The sequence below is a fragment of the Sinocyclocheilus rhinocerous genome, unplaced genomic scaffold (assembly GCF_001515625.1).
Source record: "Sinocyclocheilus rhinocerous isolate Xijiao unplaced genomic scaffold, SAMN03320098_v1.1 scaffold464, whole genome shotgun sequence".
NCBI lineage: Eukaryota > Metazoa > Chordata > Actinopteri > Cypriniformes > Cyprinidae > Sinocyclocheilus > Sinocyclocheilus rhinocerous.
The window spans coordinates 474,525-499,931 of record NW_015627918.1 but is presented as its reverse complement, the minus strand read 5'-3'; the positions used below and the strand labels follow the sequence as shown (position 1 = coordinate 499,931).

Here is a 25,407-nt window from a genome sequence, read left to right as displayed (position 1 = left end):
GAGCTTTGTAAAAATCGACGTGTTTCAGAAAGAAGGGGCATAGAGGAGAAAAATAAATATACAGATCTTGTTGGAAATAATGTGGAAAATAGTGTTTTTTGAACCTTAAACCGCATAAACACATTTCATTACACCAAATACACCAAACAATGTTCTTTTTAGCAACGTCATATGACCCCTTTAAAAAAAACAAAGAAAGAAGAAAAAAGATTCGCGATTCACAGTCCCGATCTGAATCAAACGATTCGCGATCCGAACAGTGAATCATTTTGTGACTCAATGGTTTAACTGATTCGGAGTTTCGATAAGCTCCGTTTCACTCACTACGTGCTTTTTAAAATCAATATAAACGATGTCGAAATTCAAAAATGAATGGCTATTTTGAACAGGTTTTTTTTTTTTTTTTTGCTGGTGAATAGCCTGAAAGTCACGAGTTTGAGTTTGAATCAATCAGAGCGGTTCCAGAGTAGCTAAATGACTCTCCTTCAGTCACGTTTATACACTACAAGGTCAGTAGTACCACTGACTTCCATTCCGAACCGCTTTCCACATCGAAACATCCAACACAAATCTAGGAACATCTTCAGGTGAGGTAACCGGTTTACTGCTAACTAGTGAATCACAACATTAATATGACGAGCTGCACCTCAAAATACATGTTAGATGGAAACATTGTGCATTATGATCGAGTTTGTAGCTTAATTCACCATATTTTAAATAGTTTGACCTGCAATTCAGTTGGAGACAGCTCAATAGGAGATCAGCTGAAAGCATCTCTCATACCATTGAAGTGAATGCTCAAGTTATCAGTATATATTGTAATAAATATTTGAGAAATTATTGTTGTATCTGATTGTAGTCTATACAGAGTGATAGTCGATGTAAAAAGAGCAAATGGAAGAAGCAGATGAACACAAAACAGGTGAAATGTTGGAAAGTTTCATTCAGAATGATTCCTTAACTCTATAGTTTTAACTCTAGTGAATGTTGCTTAGGGGATGATTTTTTTTTTTTTTAAGTTGGTTTCTATGCATACATTTCTATATATTGCTATTCAATATATTCATGCTTTACGGTAAAAAAATATCAAACTTCTAAATGTATATGTGTCTGTGTGTGTATAATATAAGATATAATACTCTAACTATGCACGTCCAGGCTTTATGTATCATGCATCTTCAGTCAATATGTTTGACAATATATTTGATGCACACAGTCTCGTCTCAACCAATGCAATCTCTGTAAAGAAACAAGCGCATTACTGGAGTCTGAAGGCTTATTTATGATGTTGGATTAAAGTTCATTCTGTGCAGAAATGACCGGAGGATAAAATAGCTGGTAGCTTTTATGACTGCATAAATTGTTTGCATCTGTTGTCGCTGTACAGTGTAATGGCTTTCCACTAAAGTGCTGTTAACATTTGTCTTGAGGAGCGCCAGAGCTCTTGATTTAATATCTGTGTGGATTTTCAGCCCTGAAGATCTTCAGCATTCACAGTCTGAGGAGGATTCTCTCCGCTGGGGATCAAGTTGTTTATTTCTCAAATAAGATGCGGGACCTGGAGATCTTGAACATTTTATGGCTGTAAAGTTTTTAATCATATATTAAAACAAAAACACACACAGCCTGTGCAAATTAAGTACTTGCTGCAAATGAACAGGTTATTTCCATGCACACATACACACAGATTAACATTTATTTTAAATAACCGATGATTTCAGGCTAACAAAGCATGAAGAAGTGCCCTGAATCCGTGTGTCCTTCATGTGCTCTTCATCTTTGTTCTCTGGTTGGCGTGTTTTAGTGTGCGTGTTAATGCCACTGAAGTTTAATTCCTGTCTTTGGTGATAATGAGTCAAGAGATTCATAAAAAACATTAACACACACAGAGTCTGTTGTGCGTCACTAGAGGACACAACCCTTAAAACTCTTCCCAATGTCAGCCGAGGGTAAAATCCCTCAATCAGTGAGCGGCGGATCTGAACCAGCGTCTGAATCCCAGAGTCACATTGTCTTCAATGAATGCTATTAGCATCATAGACCTTTACAACACTGTGAACTGAAGCTCTCAAAGACCAAAACTCAAGGCCTCTGTCTCAGATCAGTAATGATGCCGTGATGTCGCTCAGTGTAAAATCTGCAGACGTTCATGAGATTATAGGGCTTTGTTTTATTTGCTCACTTTATGAGTCATTTTCAGAGGAATTTACACGTGTGTAAAAATGAAACACATTCTCTCTCTCTCTCTCTCTCTAATATATATATATATATATAATTTTATTTAAATAATGTTCATTTTATTTAATTTTGTATTTTTATATAAATAAATAATATTTATTTATTAAACAATAAATAATATTTATTTACTATATTGGTTAATATTATTTTATAGATTTATTTTATTTATAGATTTATGGATTATTAATTTATAGCTAGACGTATATCAGCTGCTCTGAAGAGCCACAGCAGAAGCATAAAGTCCACATCTCCCTCTAAAACACACACACACACACACACACACACACACACTATATCTTAAATTATATTCTATTATGTTATACACACACACACACACACAATCTATATCTTAAATTCTATTCTATTCTATTATGTTATATATATATATATTTTCCTAATTCTATTACCCATACACACACACAATATTAAACAATAAATAATATTTATTTACTATATTGGTTAATATTATTTTATAGATTTATTTTATTTATAGATTTATGGATTATTAATTTATAGCTAGACGTATAAGTATAAAGCACATATGCATAAATGTAAAGGTAAATAGCCTATTCAAATGTTAAAGAATTAAAATCGGAAATGGTTTATTCAATAAAAAATAAAATGTAAAATAAAAAGATAACGTTTTTTTTTAATTATTTTGCATTATACACTAAATATAGCTATATCTATCTTAAATGTTCAGTATTCCGGCAATTATTTTATTAAGAAGTCATCGCAGTGCATACAGCCCTCAAATGACACTGTTTTGTGAGAACGACTCTATATAATATAATTTTCCAAAAAGTCCGCCTCATAAAGGACACGTTATTTCTGTCATGTGTGGAACAGATTTCAGTTTTATGAAAACAGAGTGACCTTTCAGTCATTTGATTATTATCTTATCTTTGAATGTCCAGCGATCGTCTGAGCTCTGGAGGTAGAGATCACTGAGCTGAATATTTCTCTTTCTTTCGTCCTGCCTGATTTGCAGGTGTGATGAGTTCTCCGTCTTCATTTGCTCGTGTGTAATCCAGCATCAGAGCGATGGGATGCTCCTCAGAGGTGTGGCTGTTTGTCAAGCAGGCTTACGGCGGTCCTGACGGATGTGTTGGTTTGCAGGACGAGGTAAGGCTCTCTGGCCCGGTGGAACTCAATAATCCTGCAGTTTAGGCCGAGGCTTCATCGTGATGAGGTCCATCAATCTGAACATCAGACCTGTAGAGACCCGCGGAGATGCCACTGGATCAAACAGTCCCACTTGCCAATAAAGAGTTGTAAGCCAGGAAACAAACCAGTCAGCCGCCCTGAGATAAATGATCAAACTCTGTTTTGAAACGGAAAGTTTAAATAAGTAAATAAATAAAATAAAATACAAATAATAAACAAACAAACAAATAATCTTAAATTATTTAAAATAAATACATTTAAGTAATAAATGAATATAAAATGAAAATAAGTGAATAACTGTAAATTATTACATTTAAATAATAAATAATTAAACAATCTTTAATAATCCTAAGTAAATAATTTTAAATATAAATATTCAAACAAAAAAAAACTTAAATATACAGTTTTTATAAATAAACTTAAATAATTTTATGTATACAATTTTAAATAAGTGATTAAATACATTTAAATAATTGTAAACATTTAAAATAATACATAAGTAAATCTTAAATATTTTTAAATAAATAAATAATCTGATATAATTTAATATAATTATTAAATTATTATTGATTAATTTTAATCATAATAATAATATATTAATAATATAAATATAAATAAATACAGAATTTTAAATAAATATTTTTTGTATTACTTTACTGTGCTGTCTGCTATTTACAAAGCACTAGGTATCACGACTGACACTTTTTTCCTTAAGACCCTCTACAAAGCAGAAGGCGCAATATGAGCTCTGCTTGCTTCTGCTATTAAGCTCGTTTGTTACGTCGTGCGTCAGAAAGCCGAGGCGCTTTGACTCAGCTGAGTGAACGTCGACAGCATCAGCGTCAAAGTTCAAGTGCTGTTTGGTTTGGTGAGTGAATATCGCATCTGATGGATCTGATCTCGCTGCACAGATGAACTGTGAGATGTTGACATTTGCTTGGTTCTTTATGTAAATGTTAAATCAGTCCTGCTGAACAGTGTTGATCTTATGAAGAGATTCTAGTGCTGGAGTAGCTATTTGGACAAGTGTTTTAATCCTATTACGCTTGAATGAATAGAAATGAATCATTTTTGAGGCCCTTGATTTGATCCGATTCTTTTTTTTTTTGTTCATTAGTGGTAGGCTGCAGTGTTAGTTTGATATAATTAAGAGAGTAATGTCTTTGTCATTTTTGTATTTTTTAAACGTCTATACAGTTTTTAATTATATTAAGTTATATATAATATTTTTTATTTTGATTTCAGTTTTAGTTATTTTAGTAGCATACATCAAGATGAACTACATTAAAATGAGACGTTGCCTTGGTTTCTTACGCTACGCCTGCGTGCTACGTCATCCGCTGGAACGTCACTCTCTTGTGAAAGCGCAAGACAGTGGTTTTTAAATAGAAACATATTTTATCGGGAGCGTTTATGCTGGGATGTTGTGGAGTTTATGGGGTGTTATTGAACTATTTAACGTAAATTTAATACTGAAAAAAAAAAAATTATTTTACAGTAGCCTATGTACAATTTAGTCAAACCAAGATGGCTGCGAGTAATGAAGAGTCACGTGATTTTCTATATGTAAATGCTTATTAACATTTTATCTAAACAAAAGCGGTATACAATCTATAGAGTACAATTATATTTTAGTCTGTTTTTAACATTTTTAAAATATGTTCATTTACTAAAAGTGAATAAATAGGACCTCAAAGTGAATAGACAGGTACTAAACTCCCATTTAATTGTTTTTATTGTGCGTTGAACATATAAAACAGTCACTTATATCGAGTCCGTTAAAAACAGTGCGTTGTCAACGGTTTTATTAAGTTACACTGCCATCTAGTGATGTCTGTTGTGTCCAACAGCTAATCTGTGAATTATTGATGGAGATGATGATCAATAACACTATATATTAGCAATCGTCCATCATAAGTTTAAAAAAAAGTGTGCATAGAAGTTCTCACAGCAGAAATAAGGACAGCAGTGGACATTTAACCAGATATTTAAGAAAATGACCAACATAGGTCAATTTTAATTATCCTAATGCATAAATCATAACATAATCCAGTAAACAAAATCAGATCTGGTTCCAGTACATTCAGGTGTTTCCATTCCAGTTTTTACCATCACATTTCTATGCAGATTTTGGATTTTAACACAATATAAATGACATTTTGCCTGCATATGAAAGGATGTACCTGCAATACATGCAGAGAGTGTACAGTATGTCTTTTTCCTAAATTGTTAATTACAACAAATGCTATACTGTAAATCTATAAAAGGCATGATTGTCATGCAGAAGCATTATGCCTGCTGCATCAAACACTCCACTAAATCAAACCATGAAATAATGTGCAGCAAAAACAGTCATCCTTGCAGTATACTTACGAATACATTGAGATAGATGATCTTAAAAACATCTGAAAAAAGTTTTAATTTCACTATATATATATATATATATATATATATATATATAAAACTGCAATAGAGCAAGAGGTTAAATTCAATGAAAACCATCCAAGTTTTCACTTCAGTTTGACTTGTTACTTCTTGAATTGCATATTAAATTTCCATCCATTTGGATTACACAGTTTTACCATAAACTAATAAACTAAATGTGATGCATATTTGTCAGTCACACATGAAACATGTAAGAAAAAGGTAGGACTTTTGCACTCCAAAAATCATGGCATAGTTTATAATTAACTATTTGCATCTATTCATTTTATTAAAATAATATTTTCAAAATGCATTTATTCAAATTGCCTAAAATCAGCATAAATCTGTTTCTTGTGAAAACAATTAAAAGTTTTTTTTTGTTTTCAGTTAATAAAGTATGAACATGGTTAAAGGTTGGCTATAGCTGTGGAACACGCAATATTCAGTTAATTGAATTAAAATGAGATTGAAACAAATTGAATTTATTGATGATTGATGAATATATAAACCTGGTTATTGTGTATTTAAAACACAATAAAATGTAGTTTGTTTATGTTAAAACTAATCCAAATGCAAATTTAATACAATCCACATTTTATACGCAATTCAATTATATAAATATTAAATTTAGGCCTATTTTTAAATTTTTTTTATTGTGTTTTCTTCCATGTTTTATAATGGATAATAATGTTGCCGCAGCCCTAATTCAAGTCTTCGGTCATAATGAGTCAAAAGTTTTATAAAAGACATGAATTTACATTGCAGAGTCTGTCATACGTCACTAACAGACACACAAATCATATCAATGTCAGCCAGGAGCAATATCACTCAAGATATGAGATGAATGATGTTTGCAAAAAAAAAATGTTTTACCCTCATTAGGCTTAATCCACAAAAACCTGTTCATATATCTCCGTGCAGACGTCAAAGAAAATGTCAGAAATTAGGGCTCAGGGCAAAAGCGCTTCTGAAGGTGTCAGAAATGCCCCAGATATATAATTTGAATTGTTTTTTTATCTTTTATCGTGAAGTGAAAAGTGTAGTTGTAAGAAACAAATCCATCATTAAGACGTTTTAACGCACTTCTGGCCAAAGTATGAATCTATAATCCATTATAACACCATTTCCTGTTGTCTCTCACATCAAAAATCCACCATCATATTTGTTTAGAACTGTTTTGGGCTGTTTTTGTTTGTAAACGGTGCTTGATCTGTACGTATTTCTCTCCTGATTCAGACGAGACGACTGGAGAAATCAGTGTTATAGATTATGGACTCATATTTGAGCTGGAAACACTGCATGGTTTGAAGTTAAAAACGTTTTATTGATGGATTTGTTTCTTACAAACACTCAGCTTTTCACTTCACAACATTAACTGATGGGCTGGAGTGGTGTGGATTATTGAGATGTTTTTATCAGCTGTTTCGACTCTCATTCTGACGGCACCCATTCACTGCAGAGGACCCACTGGTGTGCAAGTGACATTTCTCTGATGAAGAAACAAGCTCATCTACATTTTGGATAGACTTGAATACATTTCAGCAAATTTAAATTTTGGGGTGAACTGTTCTAAACTATGTTACAGACTTTTCATTAAGACCCTAAAGAATCATATCAACTTGTGGAAAATGGGCATCCGATGACCCCTTTAAAGAAATGTTTTGTGTGTGTCTCATCAGATTATGACGGATCTCATCCACTCCAAAACCCTCACAAAACAAGAGCCACCAGCAGCCAGACAAGCATCACCAGAGGAGCTGAGACGCTTTCCATCTCGGATCCATGGTTCGCTTCACTTTCCATGCCGGTCTCAATTTTAACGTGCACTTGTGTGGGCTCTTCGGGAACAGCAGCGGGCTCCGTCGTCATTCGTGGACGCTCAGGTAAGGCAGACGGATCTGCCCCCGGCCCCTCGGATGGATGAAAGAGATCCTCAACCACTGCGAGGAGAGCAAGTTTTGAGAGTGTGTGCGCAACAAAAATAGTAATAGTTTAGTTTTCTGTGACCATTTTCCTCCCTCTTTTATTTCATGTTGACTTTAAATGGATTTGGGTTTATTAAGTCTTCACATTACCGCACATGTTGTCCTCACACACTGGTAGGGTATCTGGACACCTCGAGCATGGCACTCCAGACTCGTATGGTTTTTGTTCCTCAATATTGTCTCTGTAATGAAGGAAAAACGAAGGGTGGATTTGATAGATTGTTTTTATAAATGGATTTACTTTGAAACAACACCCAGAAATTGATAGTAAATGTAATAATATTATGATTAATATAGATTTTTTTAAATTTATGTTCATTTAATTCTATTTTTTATTTTTTAATTAACTAGTTACTGTAAATGGAAAGAAATTGGAACTTTGTCATTACAGCAGAAATATCAGAAATAGTTTTTGAAATTGAACACGCTCTGAATATGAACTAATATATAACTTCTCTTTTATATTGCACATTATTTCACCTCTGTCTGCTGTTTGGATGTTCATATGTTGTATACTATCTGTTATTTACCTTATGTAAAGAGCCTTGGGTATTTGAAAGGCACTATATAAATAAAACATATTATTATTATTATAACGATAAAAACATTGCCAATCAGTATAAATCCTGTTATAACGAGCCCGAGAATTTAAAGCGGCAGACGAGAGCGTGCTTGGAATAAACAGATGATATCATCCGCTGGTGTGGACGCTAATATAGTTATCTTTACAGTTATTGTTCTCGGTGTGAAACAGGTCATGTTATAGTGTTTTAGAGCGCATTCTAGAACACTAAGGTCATGTTCAGTCTGGATTATTCGAACGCACTTACTGAGGGTAGTAATTACACACGAAAAGAGTGGCCTTCTCAAAATCCAGATGCTCGAGTTCGTCACAGAAATGCGCAGCACAGCCAATTTTATTGCCGTCTGCCCAGACCATCTGGAACAACAACAGAGAAACACATCATCATATCTGCATATTCAGACTGTGAAAACCAATCAAACACACCGAACAGAAACAGTGTTCACCTGAGTGTAATGGCCACACATTTTATCTTCAGGACAGTTATTGGTTTCCAAGTCATAATCCACGTGCTCTCCAAACCTGTGTGTGTGCAAAGAAACGAGTTGCAAATCTGTTAATAGATAATATTTCTGCACATCACAGATCATCAATATTTATTCTTTTAGTCATTGCTCATTCATTCTTATTTACGTTTAGTTAGGGTATTTGTCGTACCAGTCCATCATTGCTTTGGTTGCATTAAATTGTCCAGTGCCTAAAAAGAGATTTTCACCCATTCTGAATTCCTTTAGTTGAGGGTTGTGATCCCAGATGCATTTTGCCGCATATGCTTCTGCCAGCAGACGCAGTGTCTCGTCCCACACCTCAAACGACAGAAACAAGTTTGTTGCTATTTGACTCCAATTAATTCTTTAAAAATCCTACAATGTGATTTTCTGGATTTTTTTTTCTCATTTTGTCTCTCATAGTTGAGGTATACCTATGATGAAAATTACAGGCCTCTCTCATCTTTTTAAGTGGGAGAACTTGCACAATTGGTGGCTGACTAAATACTTTTTTGCCCCACTGTAAATTCATTTTGAAGTTCACTGACTATTTCTGAGAGATAATTGTTTTAAAGCCAAGTTTTTTCAGTGTAGAATTATTATTTGACATTATTGTAATTGTTATAATTATGTCAAATTATAATTTGCATAATAGTTTACATCATTATACATTATGAATTATAGTTTACATCATTATACATTATTTTACATAAAAAAGAGCATTGAAATGTAATGCAAACAAAAAGTTATGCTCTCTTTACCATAATGCACAAAAATAAATAAATCAATGAATGGATGGATAAATAAATACATAAATAAATAACAAGCTTTGTTTTCTTTATACGAAACATTTTTGTTTTTCTATTCATTTTTAAATTTGCATTCAAATGCAATGCAAACAAGAAGTAATGTTCTCAGTACCATAATGTAGAAAATAATACATTTAATACAGTATTTATGAAGTACCGTTTGTTGTACTGCCTTTAATTTATGATGGAATAAACAAACAAACAAAATAAATAAGCTAGCAAGTGAGCAAGCTTTGATTTCTTTATGCAAAATAAATTTTTTCTTCTCATTTTGCAGTGAAATATGACCCACACATGTTGTTTGTGCAATCCACCCCATTGTTGTGTAAATGTAAGTGAACGAAATATGTTTCACAAGAGAGCCAGAGGCTTTCCCACTATGAATCTTCCCATAGTTGTGCTCTGAATTTCACCAACAATACAAACATCAGACTGTAAGACAGGATAACCACATGGGGCTTTATTAAAACACTCACACTCAGCACAACGTTCCTGCGGTTTCATGTAACATACACATTCCTCAGCATGTCTCACACACACACACACACACGCATTGCGCAACAGTATCATTGCATCCATACACCCCCACACACACAGTCAAAATCCAGCCACTTCATGGTTTCTGTTCGAAAAGTCCCTCTTAGTCAGATAAAGAACGGTCTCATGCATTATAATACCAGCCTTGTGCTGCTGTGATTCTTGCATTCACATGGTAAAGTTGAGGTCTGTTTCACACAGCAACAATGCTTAAAGGGACAGTTCACCCAAAAATGAAAACTCAGTCATGTACTCACTCTCAAGTTGCTCTAAACCTGTATGAATGTCTTTCAAGATGTTTTGAAGAATGTAACCAGTTTCTGGTCCTCATTGACTTCCATAGAGTTTTTTTCCCCCCATACTATGGAAGTCAATGGCTACCAGCAACTGTTTGGTTACCAACATTCTTCAAAACATCTTCTTTTGTGTTCAGCAGAAGAAAGAAGGCTTGGTACAAATTCAGAGTGAGTAAATTATGGTAAAATCTTCCTTTTTGGGTGAACTGTCCCTTTAAAGGAGACTAGATAGTGAGCAATTTATTACATATTTCATATGGCATTAGTTTTCATTTGGTAAACTATAATCATGATTACAGTATTAGACTCTTGTGTTTTGAAAGTAATTGTGCCCATGAACATGCATGATGACTCGATTACCATGGATATTAATGTGCTAATTATTGTTTGCAGCAGTAATGAGACTGTGAAGGATGTAACTCCAGTGATTGATGGCAGATGATGAGATGCTCTGACCTCGTAACTCACACGCAACACACAAACATTGAGCTTGAGGCCAAAACCAATGACAAGAACATTAACAGCCCCCATGAGATGGTGTTTTGGGTCAGTGAGATTATTATTATTATTATTTAAAAGAAAATTAATATTTTTATTCAGCAAGGATGCATTAAATTGATCAAAAGTGACAGTAAAGACATTTATAATGTTAGAAAATATTTCTATTTCAAATAAATGCTGTTCTTTTGGACTTTCTGTTCATCAAAGAATCCTAAAAAAAAATTAAAGTATCACAGGGGGGGGGGGGACGGATGAACAATATACAGTATTTATTCAACTTAAAAAAAAATGTTTTTAAATATATTTTGTGTAGGTCAGTCATTGTTGAGTGAACCTTGCATCCAAATAAATAAATAAATGATTATTGGACTATGTTTTACAAACAAACAAACAAATAAAAATTATAATAAATTTATATACAGTGGGGAAAAAAAGTATTTAGTCAGCCACCAATTGTGCAAGTTCTCCCACTTAAAAAGATGAGAGGCCTGTAATTTTCATCATAGGTATCCCTCAACTATGAGAGACAAAATGAGAAAGGGACAGTTCACCCAAAAATGAAAACTCAGTCATGTACTCACTCTCAAGTTGCTCTAAACCTGTATGAATGTCTTTCAAGATGTTTTAATGAATGTAACCAGTTTCTGGTCCTCATTGACTTCCATAGAGTTTTTTTCCCCCCATACTATGGAAGTCAATGGCTACCAGCAACTGTTTGGTTACCAACATTCTTCAAAACATCTTCTTTTGTGTTCAGCAGAAGAAAGAAGGCTTGGTACAAATTCAGAGTGAGTAAATTATGGTAAAATCTTCCTTTTTGGGTGAACTGTCCCTTTAAAGGAGACTAGATAGTGAGCAATTTATTACATATTTCATATGGCATTAGTTTTCATTTGGTAAACTATAATCATGATTACAGTATTAGACTCTTGTGTTTTGAAAGTAATTGTGCCCATGAACATGCATGATGACTCGATTACCATGGATATTAATGTGCTAATTATTGTTTGCAGCAGTAATGAGACTGTGAAGGATGTAACTCCAGTGATTGATGGCAGATGATGAGATGCTCTGACCTCGTAACTCACACGCAACACACAAACATTGAGCTTGAGGCCAAAACCAATGACAAGAACATTAACAGCCCCCATGAGATGGTGTTTTGGGTCAGTGAGATTATTATTATTATTATTTAAAAGAAAATTAATATTTTTATTCAGCAAGGATGCATTAAATTGATCAAAAGTGACAGTAAAGACATTTATAATGTTAGAAAATATTTCTATTTCAAATAAATGCTGTTCTTTTGGACTTTCTGTTCATCAAAGAATCCTAAAAAAAAATTAAAGTATCACAGTTTCCACAAATATATGAAGCAGCACAACTGTTTTCAACATTGATAATAACCAGAAATGTTTCATGAGCAGCAGATCAGCATATGAGAATGATTTCTGAAGATCACGTGACACTGAAGACTGGAGTAATGATGCTGAAAATACAGCTTTGGTCACAGAAATAAATTACAGTTTACAATATATTCAAATAGAAATCAGTTATTTTGAATTATAATAATTTTTCACAATATTGCAGTTTTTACTGTATTTGTAATCAAATAAATGAATGAATGAATTTCTAGATCTAAATGCTTTTTAATCTGTGAGGTATCACCTTAAAGAAACGTGTTTGAATTTTGAAGAACATCCAGTGCTGTCGAGCTCCAAAATAGACGCAAAAGCTCAAAGATTCAGCAAGCTTCATTTCATTTTAAGTTCCACAGAAGAAAGAAAATCTTACCGGTTTGGAGTGACATGAGTGTCCTTAAATAATGACAACATTTGCATTTTTGCATGCATTTTTACATCTTATTCAGTAGCTCGTGTACCAATCTAGTTTACACCAAAGAACCAAAGCCGAATGTGTTGTGTCAGGTGCATCTCTTACCACTTTCTGCATGAAGGCGGCACTGGGCTGAACCTTAGAGCGAAGCTCGTTGTGCATGTCCACGATAGTTGATTTCTCCTGCTCGGTCAGGTGACCAGCAGCTAAACTCAGAATGACCCAGAGCCCGGCGCTCCGGAGGGCCACGTTCCAGTACATTCTGCCTCTCCTCCCTGAGGAGCCTAAACAAGCCGTCGGTGGTCAGATGAAACCTCTTCTCTGGCTGCTCTCAGGTCTGTCACTCGCTGTCCTTAACGTCTTCAGAGCAAGTAAACGTGTCTCTCTCTGGGCTGTTAGTGTGTGGAAGAGGGAGAGAAAGTTAGTATGGGACCCTCTCAGCACTCCCACCCTTTCAATCCTATATTTAAGCCGCCCATGGTCATATTACACATACGCACATAAACTTACTCACATTACTCGGCTCCCTTACCTCATCAGAAAGCTTCACATGACTCATTTCCAACCGTCTGACAAGTCAAGTCCAACAAGGAGCGCTGTAAAACTCCAAAGATTTGACTGTTTTAGCCACACAGCTCAAAACAGTTCTCCTTGAGAAATGCCTGAGATAACAGGAATTTAATTTGATTTGACCTGCCCACATTTTCCAGATCCTGATTTCATTTCCTCAGTACCAGGCTCTGCTCTCTCCAGCAGGGATTCACCCTTATATTCAGCCCGTGCGTCCTACAGAGGGTCCCTCCCTGCCACAGCTTACACAAAACCAGCTCTCGTTTACTGTAAGTGACGCCGGTGGAATTCTTTGCCGCCTTTCTAATTGAGCTGCTAACAGAGAGGATTATTTCTTTGGAAGGATAAGGTCTGATTTATTTAAAATTATTAAAAGTTATTAGCTGTTCTTGTTGCCCTACTTTGATAAAAAAAAAAAAAAAAAAAGTCTGTGTTTTTTCTTGTGCAAAAATCATTGTATCAGTGCTAGAATCCTGCTGGGTGGTTGCTGGGGTGTAGCAAAGGTGTTACCGTGGTCTTCTGGGTGGTTGCCAGGGAGTTGCTATGTTGTTGCTCGGGTGTTGCTACAGTAGGTGGTTGCTGGAGTGTTGTGGGTGGTTGCTAGGGTGTTCTGGATGATTGCTTGGGGGCTGTTACTGTGTTCTGGGTGGATGCTGGGGTATTTCTGCAGTGGGTTGATGCTAGGGTGTTCTGGGTGGTTGCCAGGGAGTTGCTATATGGTTGCTAGGGTGTTCTGGATGATTGCTAGGGGGCTGTTACTGTGTTTTGGGTGGTTACTGGGGTGTTGCTACAGTAGACGGTTGCTAGGATGTTCTGGGTGGTTGCCAGGGAGTTGCTATGTGGTTGCTAGTGTGTTCCGACGATTGCTATGGGGCTTCTACTGTGTTCTGTGGTACTGAGTCCTGTGGGTGGTTGCTAGGTGGTTGCCAGGGCATTCTGGGTGGTTTTAGGGTGTTGCTATGGTGTTCTGGGTGCTTGCCAGGGAGTTGCTATGGGGTTGGTTGGTACTGTGTTCTGGGAGATTGCTATGCAGTTTCTAGCATGTTCTGAGTGGCTGTGATGCCATTGCTTTGTTGTTGCTAGGGTGTTCTAAGTGATTGCTATTGGATTGTTAGGTGGTTTCTAGATTGTTGTGGGTGAGTGCCAGGACGATGATCTTCTGGTGTTTGCTGGAGGGTTGCTAGGTGGTTTCTGGGGTGCTCTGGGCGGTTACCGTGGAGTTGTGGTTGTTAGGGTGTTCAGGATGATTGCTAGTGGGCTTCTGCTCTGTTCTGGGTGGTTGCTATGCCATTGCTGTTTTATTGCTAGGGTGTTCTAAGTGAGAGGTTTCCAGGATGTTCTGGAATGATAATCATTGCCAGGGAGTGGCTAGGCGGCTACTAGGGTGTTCTGGGTGGTTTCTGGCTTGTTGCTAAGTTGTTGCTAGGGTGTTGCTAAGGTGCTTTGATTGGTTGCTAGGGAGTTGCTATGTGGTTGGTTGTCAGGGTGTTCTGGGAGATTGCTGCGTGGTTTCTGGCATGTTCTGGGTGGTTGCCAGGGAGTTGCTGTTTGATAGATAATATGTTCTGGATGATTGCTAGGGAGCTTCTACTGTGCTCTGGGTGGTTGCTGTGGTGTTTCTAGGTGGTTGCTGGGGTGTTCTGGGTGATGGTTTTGAAGGTTTTCTGTATGGTTGTAGAAGTATTGCTATGTGGTTTCAAGGCTGTGCTGGGTGGTTGCTAGGCCATTGCTAAGTTGTTGCTAGGTGTTCTAGGTAATTGCACTGTGGATGTTAGGGTGTCCTAGGTGATTGCTAGGGTATTGCTAGATGGTTGCATGCTAGGGTGTTCGAAGTGATTGCTGAGGTGATGCTAGGGTGCTTTTCAGGGAGTTCCTATGTGGTCACCTGTCAACAACAAACCCTGCAAATTAAGAGAACCTTTGGCGATAATATCCTTACAATTATAGGGATTTATCAATGACATGTAGGCGTGCATCTTTTATTGTTCTTTGAGTGACTGGCATCTACATGTCAGGGACTAATTTTTACATACCTGTCAGTCTCCTGTATGATTAAATAATGAGTCCCGTGTTAATGAGCTGATTGATTGTGTCTAAACCAAACAAAATCCTTCTTTTATCAGTTATTAATTTAGGTCGTAATTCACTAGGTTTTCTGTATGGTTGTAGAAGTATTGCTATGTGGTTTCAAGGCTGTGCTGGGTGGTTGCTAGGCCATTGCTAAGTTGTTGCTAGGTGTTCTAGGTAATTGCACTGTGGATGTTAGGGTGTCCTAGGTGATTGCTAGGGTATTGCTAGATGGTTGCATGCTAGGGTGTTCGAAGTGATTGCTGAGGTGATGCTAGGGTGCTTTTCAGGGAGTTCCTATGTGGTCACCTGTCAACAACAAACCCTGCAAATTAAGAGAACCTTTGGTGATAATATCCTTACAATTATAGGGATTTATCAATGACATGTAGGCGTGCGTCTTTTATTGTTCTTTGAGTGACTGGCATCTACATGTCAGGGAACTAATTTTTACATACCTGTCAGTCTCCTGTATGATTAAATAATGAGTCCCGTGTTAATGAGCTGATTGATTGTGTCTAAACCAAACAAAATCCTTCTTTTATCAGTTATTAATTTAGGTCGTAATTCACTTGCATGTGGCTCTCCAGTGATCCATTCATGTGGGTTGTACAATAAAGTTTATATTGCTGGTTTTGAAAGTGAAGGCTTGATCTTCCTGGTCTTAAACTGGTTTAGTCTCTCTTTGCTTTAGGGTGTTGTTCTAGGCGTGGACATTTTTGCTGTTCAGATTGTGATTTCCAGCAGCCAGATGTATAGGCATAGCAACATCAGACTCCAAACACTGCACAGGTGCGCGGCCCACGTCCAATGACGTGTTGCACCATTGTTAAAAAATGCACCAAAATCCCCTTTTTTTCATTTGTTTGAGTTCAGAACCTGTTTTGTATTTTTTAAATAATTTCACTCGTCATTCTGCTTTTGTTTTTTGTTCATTCTAAATGACAAAAACATAATAAAATCTCATATATATAATATGTATTCATAGGACATACTCATATTACGACATATGCAGTGATGGGTGATTCGTTCAATGGACAGAGATGCTTAGAAATGAGAAAACAAATACAGCTCATCTCTGCTATGTGTTTCCCCAGTGTATATCTCTCTTCCTGTGATTGCTTATCCATTCAGGTTTTCCAGTCTCAAGTGGATCTTTATTTTAACTGAATGAGATATACTCTGAGGTCATGTGTGGAATGGATTTCATGCTCAAAGGAGTAGAATCTTTTGATTAATGATTTTAAATGACATATTATTTATATTTTAATTTGCATTTAATATTCTATTATATACAGTATATATATATATATATATGTGTGTGTGTGTGTGTGTGTGTGTAATGTTATTATTGTAAATTAATTACATATATAATAATAGTTTGTAATAATAAATACATAATACTAAACATTAAATAAATAAATTTATTCATACATTCATTTTTAATAAAGATACAAACTGTTAACATATCTAAAATTAATTTGACATTTTTCCTAATCATATAGGAAAGCAAAAAGGGCAATATCCTTTGTCCAAAAATTTTTTTATTAAAAAGTTTATATGCCTACAAATACTGTTTCTAGAATTTCTAGAAGCCTTTTAATTAATACTCTCTCTAGGGAACTACAGCCGGGCCTCCATGATTTCAGCAGCTGCCCGTCCCACCCTGAATATCCCTGCACCCTTCAGCGGTCTGTAGTTCAGTTTTACTTCATGGCAACAACACAATGTCCTGACGAAGATCTGAATTGGTCAAATGATCGAATCAAAGCAAGACATCTCTTTATAATGTAATGTTTGGGTTAGTTATGTCATAATAAACCTGAAATGTTGTGTATTTTCTTTGTTAAAAATTTGGCAAGACCTACAAATACTGTTTTACACTTTAAATTATATTCCAATGTTTTACATTTTAAATATCCAATATTTCTACTGTAAAATATATTGCTGTTTTATTTGATTTTAAATGGCAAAACAATATTTACTGTTAAAAATGTGGATTTTTAACATTTTGTGTTTGTCAAATGTTTAGTGCACCACAAAAACTTTTTTTTGTCTAAATTTCCAGTTAAAATATCTTACATTTGTTTGAAACAAGATGCATTTACTTGAGAAACAATACTTCAAGATATATTAAGACATCAAATCTTAATTAATTCAAGTGTATTTAGGCAGATTTCTTCTCTAAAACTGTATAAACAGGTAAAAATAAAAAAACATATTCAAGATAAATTTTTTTAAGTCAAAAACACTGCTTAATATCATTTGAAATATGATTAAATTAATAAAATAAATTGAATATTTATAATATATTTATAATTATATTCCAGGTGAAATTTTTATTATTAATATTTTTTAATTATTAATATTTTAGAACTATAAGCCTACTTTGAATATTTGTATAGTTTAGGTAAAAAAATAGGTAAACAAGGGTAACAAAAAATAAATAAACAAACAAATCAATCGATCAACATAGTATGTCTACATTTCAATTTGCACATAATATACCTGTACATACAACTGTCTATTGTTATATACCTGTACATACAATTGTCGATTTGTATATTTTTTATTCCTTATTTTACTTGTTCTATTTTTTATTTTTATTTTTTTTTATTATCTGTGTTTTTTGTTCTGTCACTGTCATTCTGTTACACTGTGGAAGCTTCTGTCACGAAAACAAATTCCTCGTATGTGTAAACATACCTGGCAATAAAGCTCATTCTGATTCTGATTCTGATTCTGATGAGGCCGATGATCTCCACTGGAAATTTCTAATATAATATTTTTAAACAATGATTTGCTGAGATATTCTTCATGCTAACTGCTTTCAACTTTGTTCTTTTATTTCTTCTCCTCTAGATGTCCCTATTGGGCTCATGAACTAAAGGAACAGGACTTGGCTTCAAACCAAGATCTTTCCCATCCGTCTCAGTGGCAGTTGATGCAGGAACCCCTATGAATACCTGATCTGAAATCTGTCATCCTTGCTTCGCTCAGTTGGTTTTTTGAGACAGTTGCTTGAGTTGTAAGAGGAGCTGATGTTTAATGAAGCCTGGTATATTTCTAATGTATCTAGTTGGTTCTCTATTAACTGCGTTTGTGGTTCTGTTGTAGCTGAACGACTGGCGTAGGGCATGATATTAACAAGCTACAGGTGAGTATATTAAGTTCATGTGTTGATGAAACACTAGAAACACAGCTATAGTTTTAGCAGGCGGTGGGATTAAGCCACAGTTGGTAAAAGTGGATTGAGAGAAGCTAATTCAGGCTAATCTTTGCCTTGAAACTGTAAAAGAAGAGTGTTGGGGTTAATCATGATGGGACGTGTCTGTCTCAATGAAAACACAGCAAAAAAGCATTAAAGGGGTCATATGATGCTGCTAAAAAGAACATTATTTTGTGTATTTGGTGTAATGAAATGTGTTTATGCGGTTTAAAGTTAAAAAAACACATTATTTTCCACAATTTGGGCGGCTTTATGCAAATCTTCCCACATAGTGAGGTAGGTATGTGGGGGCGTGTTCGAGCGAGCCGTTTTAGGTAGGTGTGGCTGACTCTTAACTTTTATAAAGAATATCTCTTTGGATTTGAGACTTTAGTCTTTGCAACTTTACAGATCTTCTTTATGCACCAAGAGCTTGTAACACTCTAAAGAGAAAGGAAAAAATGAAATCGCATCATATGACCCCTTTAAGGATCCAGGAACCCACAAATCATTGGACTGAACTTCCTTTTCTGACGGGCAGCTCAATCCAAACACATCAGCAATAAATATGTTTTGTGGTTTGTGATTCATATTCATATTTTTATACCACTGGACGATTTATGCAAGTCTCGTTAGCACTTAGATTTTGCATCATTAATAATATTTTCCATTTGGCCTTCCAGTTCTTGCATTATATTTTTCAATAACACAAAAGAATGTCTAAAGGGAGCCTCCCTTTTAATTGTCCGATCTTGTCCTTGATCTGTCATGAAAGCGAGAGTGAGGTCACCTTCTGTAACATCTATCTTTGATCTCCCTCTCATTGATCTCAGCTTATGCACCTCATTTTTGAGTATTATTTGTGGATAATTTTGCCAGTTTTCACTCAAAACTGAGGTGCGTAAGCTTAGATCAGTGAGGCCTACAATCAATCAGTTCCAAACATAAATACAAAACCTGTGCTAATTGAAAGAAAACAAGTTGGCAAAAAAGACTGAATACAAGATAATAAGAAATTTATAAGCAATTTTTGTAGGCCGGTCATTTTTGACAAGTGTAACACAAGGTGGGTCGATTTTATCAGATCAGATTTTATTCTCTGTGTGAGCAAAGTCAGTAGGTTTTAGTCCAATGTGATTCCATTAACTAGCATTTTTGGGGAAACGAAAATACTCTAAATGACCAGAACACAACATGAGGGTTAAGCAACTGGCAAATAACATGATCAATATGCAGTCAAGTCATTACAAATGTTGTTTAATGGTTATTTCCAGCACCTTCACTTCAACAAAGAACCAGCGAAGAACTATTTCTGGCTGATATAACTTGAATTCAGATTACGCCCAGAGCTCAGGCAGGTTTACATTGATTACATACCATAAACTTAATAACCGTAACCAAGTCAATGAATGACCAGGTGGAATGTCATCGTTAAACAAAAGCCATGAGCTAATTTCTCAGAGCTTTACTTTTGTTTGCTTTTGCTAATAGGGGAAATTGCAAAATATCAGACCTATGTACCAATGCCCTCAAAGGATGCTTTTGTGAAACGCAGTCCAGAACATTTCTTACCAGAGGACAGAAAGTTATTGAGTTATTTCACAATAAACAAACTGAAATGGTAGCCTATAGGCTAGTTTGTGCAATTACATTTATTTAAATTGAACGTTATAGAAGTTCATATTGATCATGTTCTATTCAGTAACTAATGTTAATATAAATAATACGCTGTCAGAATAAAAAGGTCGAATTTTATGGGTGCAACTTGCAGTCCATTATGATAATGAACCATGGTTTTAATATACAGTGACCATAGTTCAACTATAGTATTCGTAGATTTGGTTACCACTACATATTTTAACCACGTGTAAACAAAATTTTTATCTAATAAGTTGTAATCAAGGCGTATTGAATGTTAAAATGCATTTCAAATCTAATGTTAAATGGGTGTCATTACCTATTTTAGTCTTAATAATAAAATAATTTAATAAATTTAATAATTTAAAAATTCAGTTTAGGGGTATCCATATCGACGATACTGGCCTTTGAAAGTATCTGTATCCTATCGAAAACAAAATAAGTGGTAACGCCCATCCCTAGCCAACGTTTGCTCAGTGAAATGAAATTAAATGCAGCTTTTTCTATACAAAAACAATGGTTAGGTGTTAGAGTAGAATTCTGTTAACTCGACTGTGTAAGTGAAGTGCTCTAATGAGGTAGTATAACAACAACTTGTTCAACTTAAGGCCTGTTCTTAGTCGATAACGTAACGCACGGTAACGTTCTGTTTATTATAATCGCGATTTTGTTATAACACTCGCGTTCGTAACATGATGAGGTTATGTGACAATAATGTATGTTTACCACTGTGACAATCTGTATATCGTTTTACAGACTGTGTTAGACAGTATTTAAGCAAATATTTCATTCTGAACAGCAGTGTTTACTGTAACCTGTTGATTCAGGCAGTCTCAGGCGTTCAGCCAATCAGCTGCGGCTCTGTGTGTAACGCATGCTCTGATTGGCTGAGAGCGCTACGCTGGTGAAGACACTCACGCGCTCTGTGTTTTAGATTAGAACAGCTGACAGACGCGCAGGTGAGCGCCTGCAATTCCTGACGGACAAGGTAAGACTTTATCTGCCTTTTGATGGATTTTTGACGCGATTTTCAGACTCTTATAACGACAGAGTGTTTCATACGCGTTAATAAAAATATAAAAAGGCCCAAAACTTCAAGTAAACAAACTATTAAAGCGTAAATGTAGGCATTAGGTCACCTGTGTGTCTATAGTAGTTTTATGTTGACTATCATGGCAGATGGAGATTGTGTGACACATGTTAAAGCCCTCTTTACTATATTATTGTATGTGGTATATGTGTTTGTTAGTAAAAAATGTCATTAAACTGTCCATCCATATTTACTTTTTCAGGGCTCAACAACAAAGGATTTTTACTTTGCTCATATATGTTATAAGTTATTAGGATTTGATTTGTCAAGAAATTATAGGTGCTATGATGCAAATCTGCTATAATGAATGAAACATTTGTTGGAGAACAATTGCATGTTGTGTGATTCTTCCTTGATTGTATCTTGCAACAGCTTATAAATTGAATTCATCTAATGAAACTGAAAGCATGTTTATTGTGGTTTTACTTAGTTTTCAGTGCACACCTCAACAGCTGAGGGCTGGTCATAAATCTTTCTGTGGTGTACTGTGCTTGTATGGGTGGTGTGTATGAATGATGGGGAGAGTATATTGAATTATGCAAACAGAGGGCTGCTGTGTTCATGTGTGCTTTGCAGGTGGACGTGGACTGTGTGTTTATTCTCTGTAAATGATTGGCCAGGACCTGCAGATGGCTGGCCTTCATGTCACAGGCCAAATATTGCACATTTTTTGTTCAACTTTGTGCAACGGTGTAGAAAAATAGTTGTCTGCAACAACAGTCAATTATACAGTTTAACATAATTAAGCTAAAATTTGCAAGTATAGAATTCTGCGACTGGCCCATTAGAATAGAGTATTCCAGAGAGCTGCGTAAAAAGTTATACAATATGTTCCTTGCATCTTGAATATTGTTTTTCAGAGTTGTTTATCGTGTTTTCTTTTCTTGCAAATATCATGCATTTTTGAAGAATAATCACAAATTAAATCACATTTACAAAAAAAAAAAAAAATATATATATATATATATATTCAGTAAAATGGTTTTAATTATGTAACTGAAATGAGGATTACAGTTAACTAAAGATAAAAAAATGTTTGTTACTTGAAATAAATAAACTTTAACTGAAAGAAAATAAAATATACTTAAAATAAAATAAAAAACCTAAACTTATGTTATTGCTTTTCATTTAGTTTCATCTAGACATACTAAAATAACTGGCCTAAAAATTCTGTGTTTTTCTGTCAATATGGGGTGCTGTGTGTACATTAATGAGGAAAAAAAATTAACTTAAATGATTTTAGCAAATGGCTGCAATATAACAAAGAGTGAAAAATTTAAGGGGGTCTGAATACTTTCCGTACCCACTGTATATATATAATGAAAACTATATAGACATATCAAAAAGTAGGAAAAATTACTTGAAATAAAATCTAAATAGGAAATAGAAAAATAAAAACTCATTTAAAATGCTAATAATAACTGTAATAGTATATTGATACTTAATTCTGATTTAAAATAGTATTTTTAATTTCAAATAAAAATTTCATGAAATTTTAAATCATTACAATGAAAAATAAACTTAATTAAAAATTAATTAAACACTGAAAACATAAAACAATAAAGACGACACAGGAATATTATATAAAATATGATTTTTAATGAATTAAAACTTCTTTAAACCAATCTTTTACATGATGCATTATGTATACATATTCATTTTATGTTATCATAAAATGACTTTAATCAGTTTCATATTCTCTGGCGTATCTCATTTACATCACAAGCTGATGCTGAAATTACAGTTGCTTGTTTTTATGCCTGGATTATCAAACTTTCAATTCAATTAAACAAAAGCTGTTATTTGGTGGCTCTACTTTGACATTAATGTCCTGGTTTCTGTTCTAGGTCTATTTTAAGCCGCCACTCCCTCAAATAAACAGAAAAAACATGAAGACATTCACTTTATGAAAACAATAGCGATGATACGCCGCACAAGCACAACCTGATAACTTCATGCTGTTTCAAAGCTTCATTGAGCTCCGTTTGCACATACTGATCCCATTTCACCTGTTTGCATTCTAGTCATAGTCAAAGACAAACCACACTCAGCCCATAAGGCAAGGTGATTTTGTTAATACGTGAATAAATTCAGCGAGCATCAGGAATTTGCAGCAGATTCATCAGGCGCAGTGACATTCCTGGGCAAACACCGCTTTTCTAGGTGTTGGCCAAAGCCATCGCCCTCTTCATTGCATTGTTTCTCTCACCGAGTCACAGAAAGGTGTGTGTTTATAATGAGCTCACCTCAGCGAGGCACAGCACCTGAAATATGCTGAATGACTTGAAAACTTTCACGCTAACAATGGCTGGCATTCACACTTGTTCACATTTCTCCAGGCGCTGCTGTCGTCTGTGTTTTTCTGACTCTGAAATTTCTCTCTCGATATGTTCATTTTGTTTTTAGATGCGGGCTCTGTTTCAAAGCCTAGTGATCTGCCTTCCTTTTTTGAGCGTAGGGGGACGTTCACATATTTTTACCATTTAAATGTTTGGGGTCGGTAAGATTTTCCTTTTTTTTTTTAAAGAAAGAAATTAATATTTTATTCAGCAAGGACACATTAAATTGATCAAAATGGGCATTTATAATGTTACAAAAGATTTGTTTCAAATAAATGAAGCAGCACAACTGTTTTCAACATTGATAATAGAAATATTATGTAAAATAATTCATAATTAAAAAGATTTTAATCCAAAATGTTTCATGTATTATGTATTTTTATATTTTAAATTATTATATATATATATATTTTTTTTTTAAGTTGCGCAGAAGAGTCTTTTTTTTTTTTTTTCAAAAATACAAATAAACTAGTGTATTTTTATTATTGGTCTTTGTAAACATTCATTAGACAAATGTACTTGAATGTTGTAATGCATTATGCTTTTTAAAAAATTGTTTTTTATTTAATTCATTAAACACTAAAAAAAAAAACATTCAAACAGGTAATTGTGCATTCTATATTAATGTACCAAGATGCTACATTTCTTTTTTTTTTAAGGTTTATTTATGGCGTTTTATGCCTTTATTTGGATAGGACAGTATAGGTCGACAGGAAGCGAAGTGGGTGAGAGAAAGGGGGATGGGATCGGGAAAGGTCCGCGAACTGGGACTCGAACTCGGGACACCCGAAGCACAATGGCGCTGTATGTTGGCGCTCTGTCCACGAGGCCATCGGCGCCAACAGTATATCCATTTTTTTCACCAAGATCATCACTATGCATTTTGGGATACGCAATGCTGCTTTAGAATTCATTCAAGAGAAGGCATCTTAGAAGGCAGCATAATCTCGCTGACTACCTTTCAGAAAAGTGTTCACTTCAGAAGTACACCTGTGATTCCCTAAAATGCTTCTGAGTTTCAGTAGTGTGTTCATTTCGCCCAGAGATCTTATTCAGCTTTAGATTTCACCTTCAGCAGTTTCATTCTGAATTCAAACTTTCTTCATTAATAATATTAGTAATCTGGGCAAATTGTGTTCTCTGGGCGTAGGCTTTGAGCTCTTTCATTTAGAGTGCTTTTATTTTGATTTGCTCATCTCAACAGGTGTGTCAGACATGCATATATTCTTCCATGTCACACTGAGCTTGTGTACAGGGCGGATGCAGGTATTTACTGAACGTCTAGCCATCTGTGCTTAGACATTCATTGATGTACTAAGCGATCTGCAGCCTGTGCAAACCAACATTCTGCATGAACAAAGTGCAAATCATTGTGACGGGTCTCTCCTGATGGGTCATGGACAGTAGGGACAAACAATGCTAAATGCAAATACCTGAATGCAACTAAGCATATAATCATACATTGTTAGGAGAGAAATAGGCTTGATCCCAAAGGCTGTGTCCAGTTAAACGCTACTGTATTTTGGGATAAATTCATCGGTCATTCAGTAGAATCTATTCAAAATATACAGAGGCAAACCAGGGATATTATAAAACTTAAACTAAAAATAAAAACAACTTTGTTACATTAA

The 25,407-nt window shown here is 35.0% G+C and overlaps 2 protein-coding genes across 3 annotated transcripts in view; one reads left to right on the top strand and one right to left on the bottom strand.

Moving 5' to 3' along the window:
- Nucleotides 1–7,440: 7,440 nt before the first annotated feature.
- On the bottom strand, nucleotides 7,441–13,486 carry LOC107737062 (peptidase inhibitor 16-like). Of its 2 annotated transcripts, XM_016548466.1 has the most exons (7): nucleotides 13,397–13,486; nucleotides 12,970–13,256; nucleotides 9,055–9,203; nucleotides 8,844–8,919; nucleotides 8,645–8,754; nucleotides 7,905–7,996; nucleotides 7,441–7,769 (listed from the first exon to the last, which is right to left on the bottom strand). In XM_016548466.1, the coding sequence occupies exons 2-7, from the start codon at nucleotides 13,123–13,125 to the stop codon at nucleotides 7,540–7,542; spliced, it is 813 nt and encodes a 270-aa protein (XP_016403952.1). In that variant the 5' UTR covers nucleotides 13,126–13,256; nucleotides 13,397–13,486; the 3' UTR covers nucleotides 7,441–7,539. The 2 variants fall into 2 exon arrangements, with proteins under 2 accessions (XP_016403952.1, XP_016403951.1); XM_016548465.1 differs by lacking the exon at nucleotides 13,397–13,486 and having other exon boundaries at nucleotides 12,970–13,283.
- Nucleotides 13,487–21,255: 7,769 nt separating this feature from the next.
- LOC107737047 (specifically androgen-regulated gene protein-like) overlaps nucleotides 21,256–25,407 on the top strand; it is an 8,618-nt gene continuing 4,466 nt past the window's right edge. Inside the window, exon 1 of the mRNA XM_016548449.1 lies at nucleotides 21,256–21,335. The gene's annotated coding sequence lies outside the window, so the exon portion shown is untranslated. The remainder of the gene's footprint in view (nucleotides 21,336–25,407) is intronic.

Coding starts and splice junctions, on each gene's coding strand:
- LOC107737062 (XM_016548466.1), bottom strand. CDS start 13,125: ATGTACTGGAACGTGGCCCTCCGGAGCGCCGGGCTCTGGGTCATTCTG. Junction 9,204..12,969: donor CCGCCTTCATGCAGAAAGTG/GTAAGAGATGCA, acceptor CTGTCGTTTGAG/GTGTGGGACGAGACACTGCG. Junction 7,997..8,644: donor GTGTGTAATTACTACCCTCA/GTAAGTGCGTTC, acceptor CCTTCATTACAG/AGACAATATTGAGGAACAAA.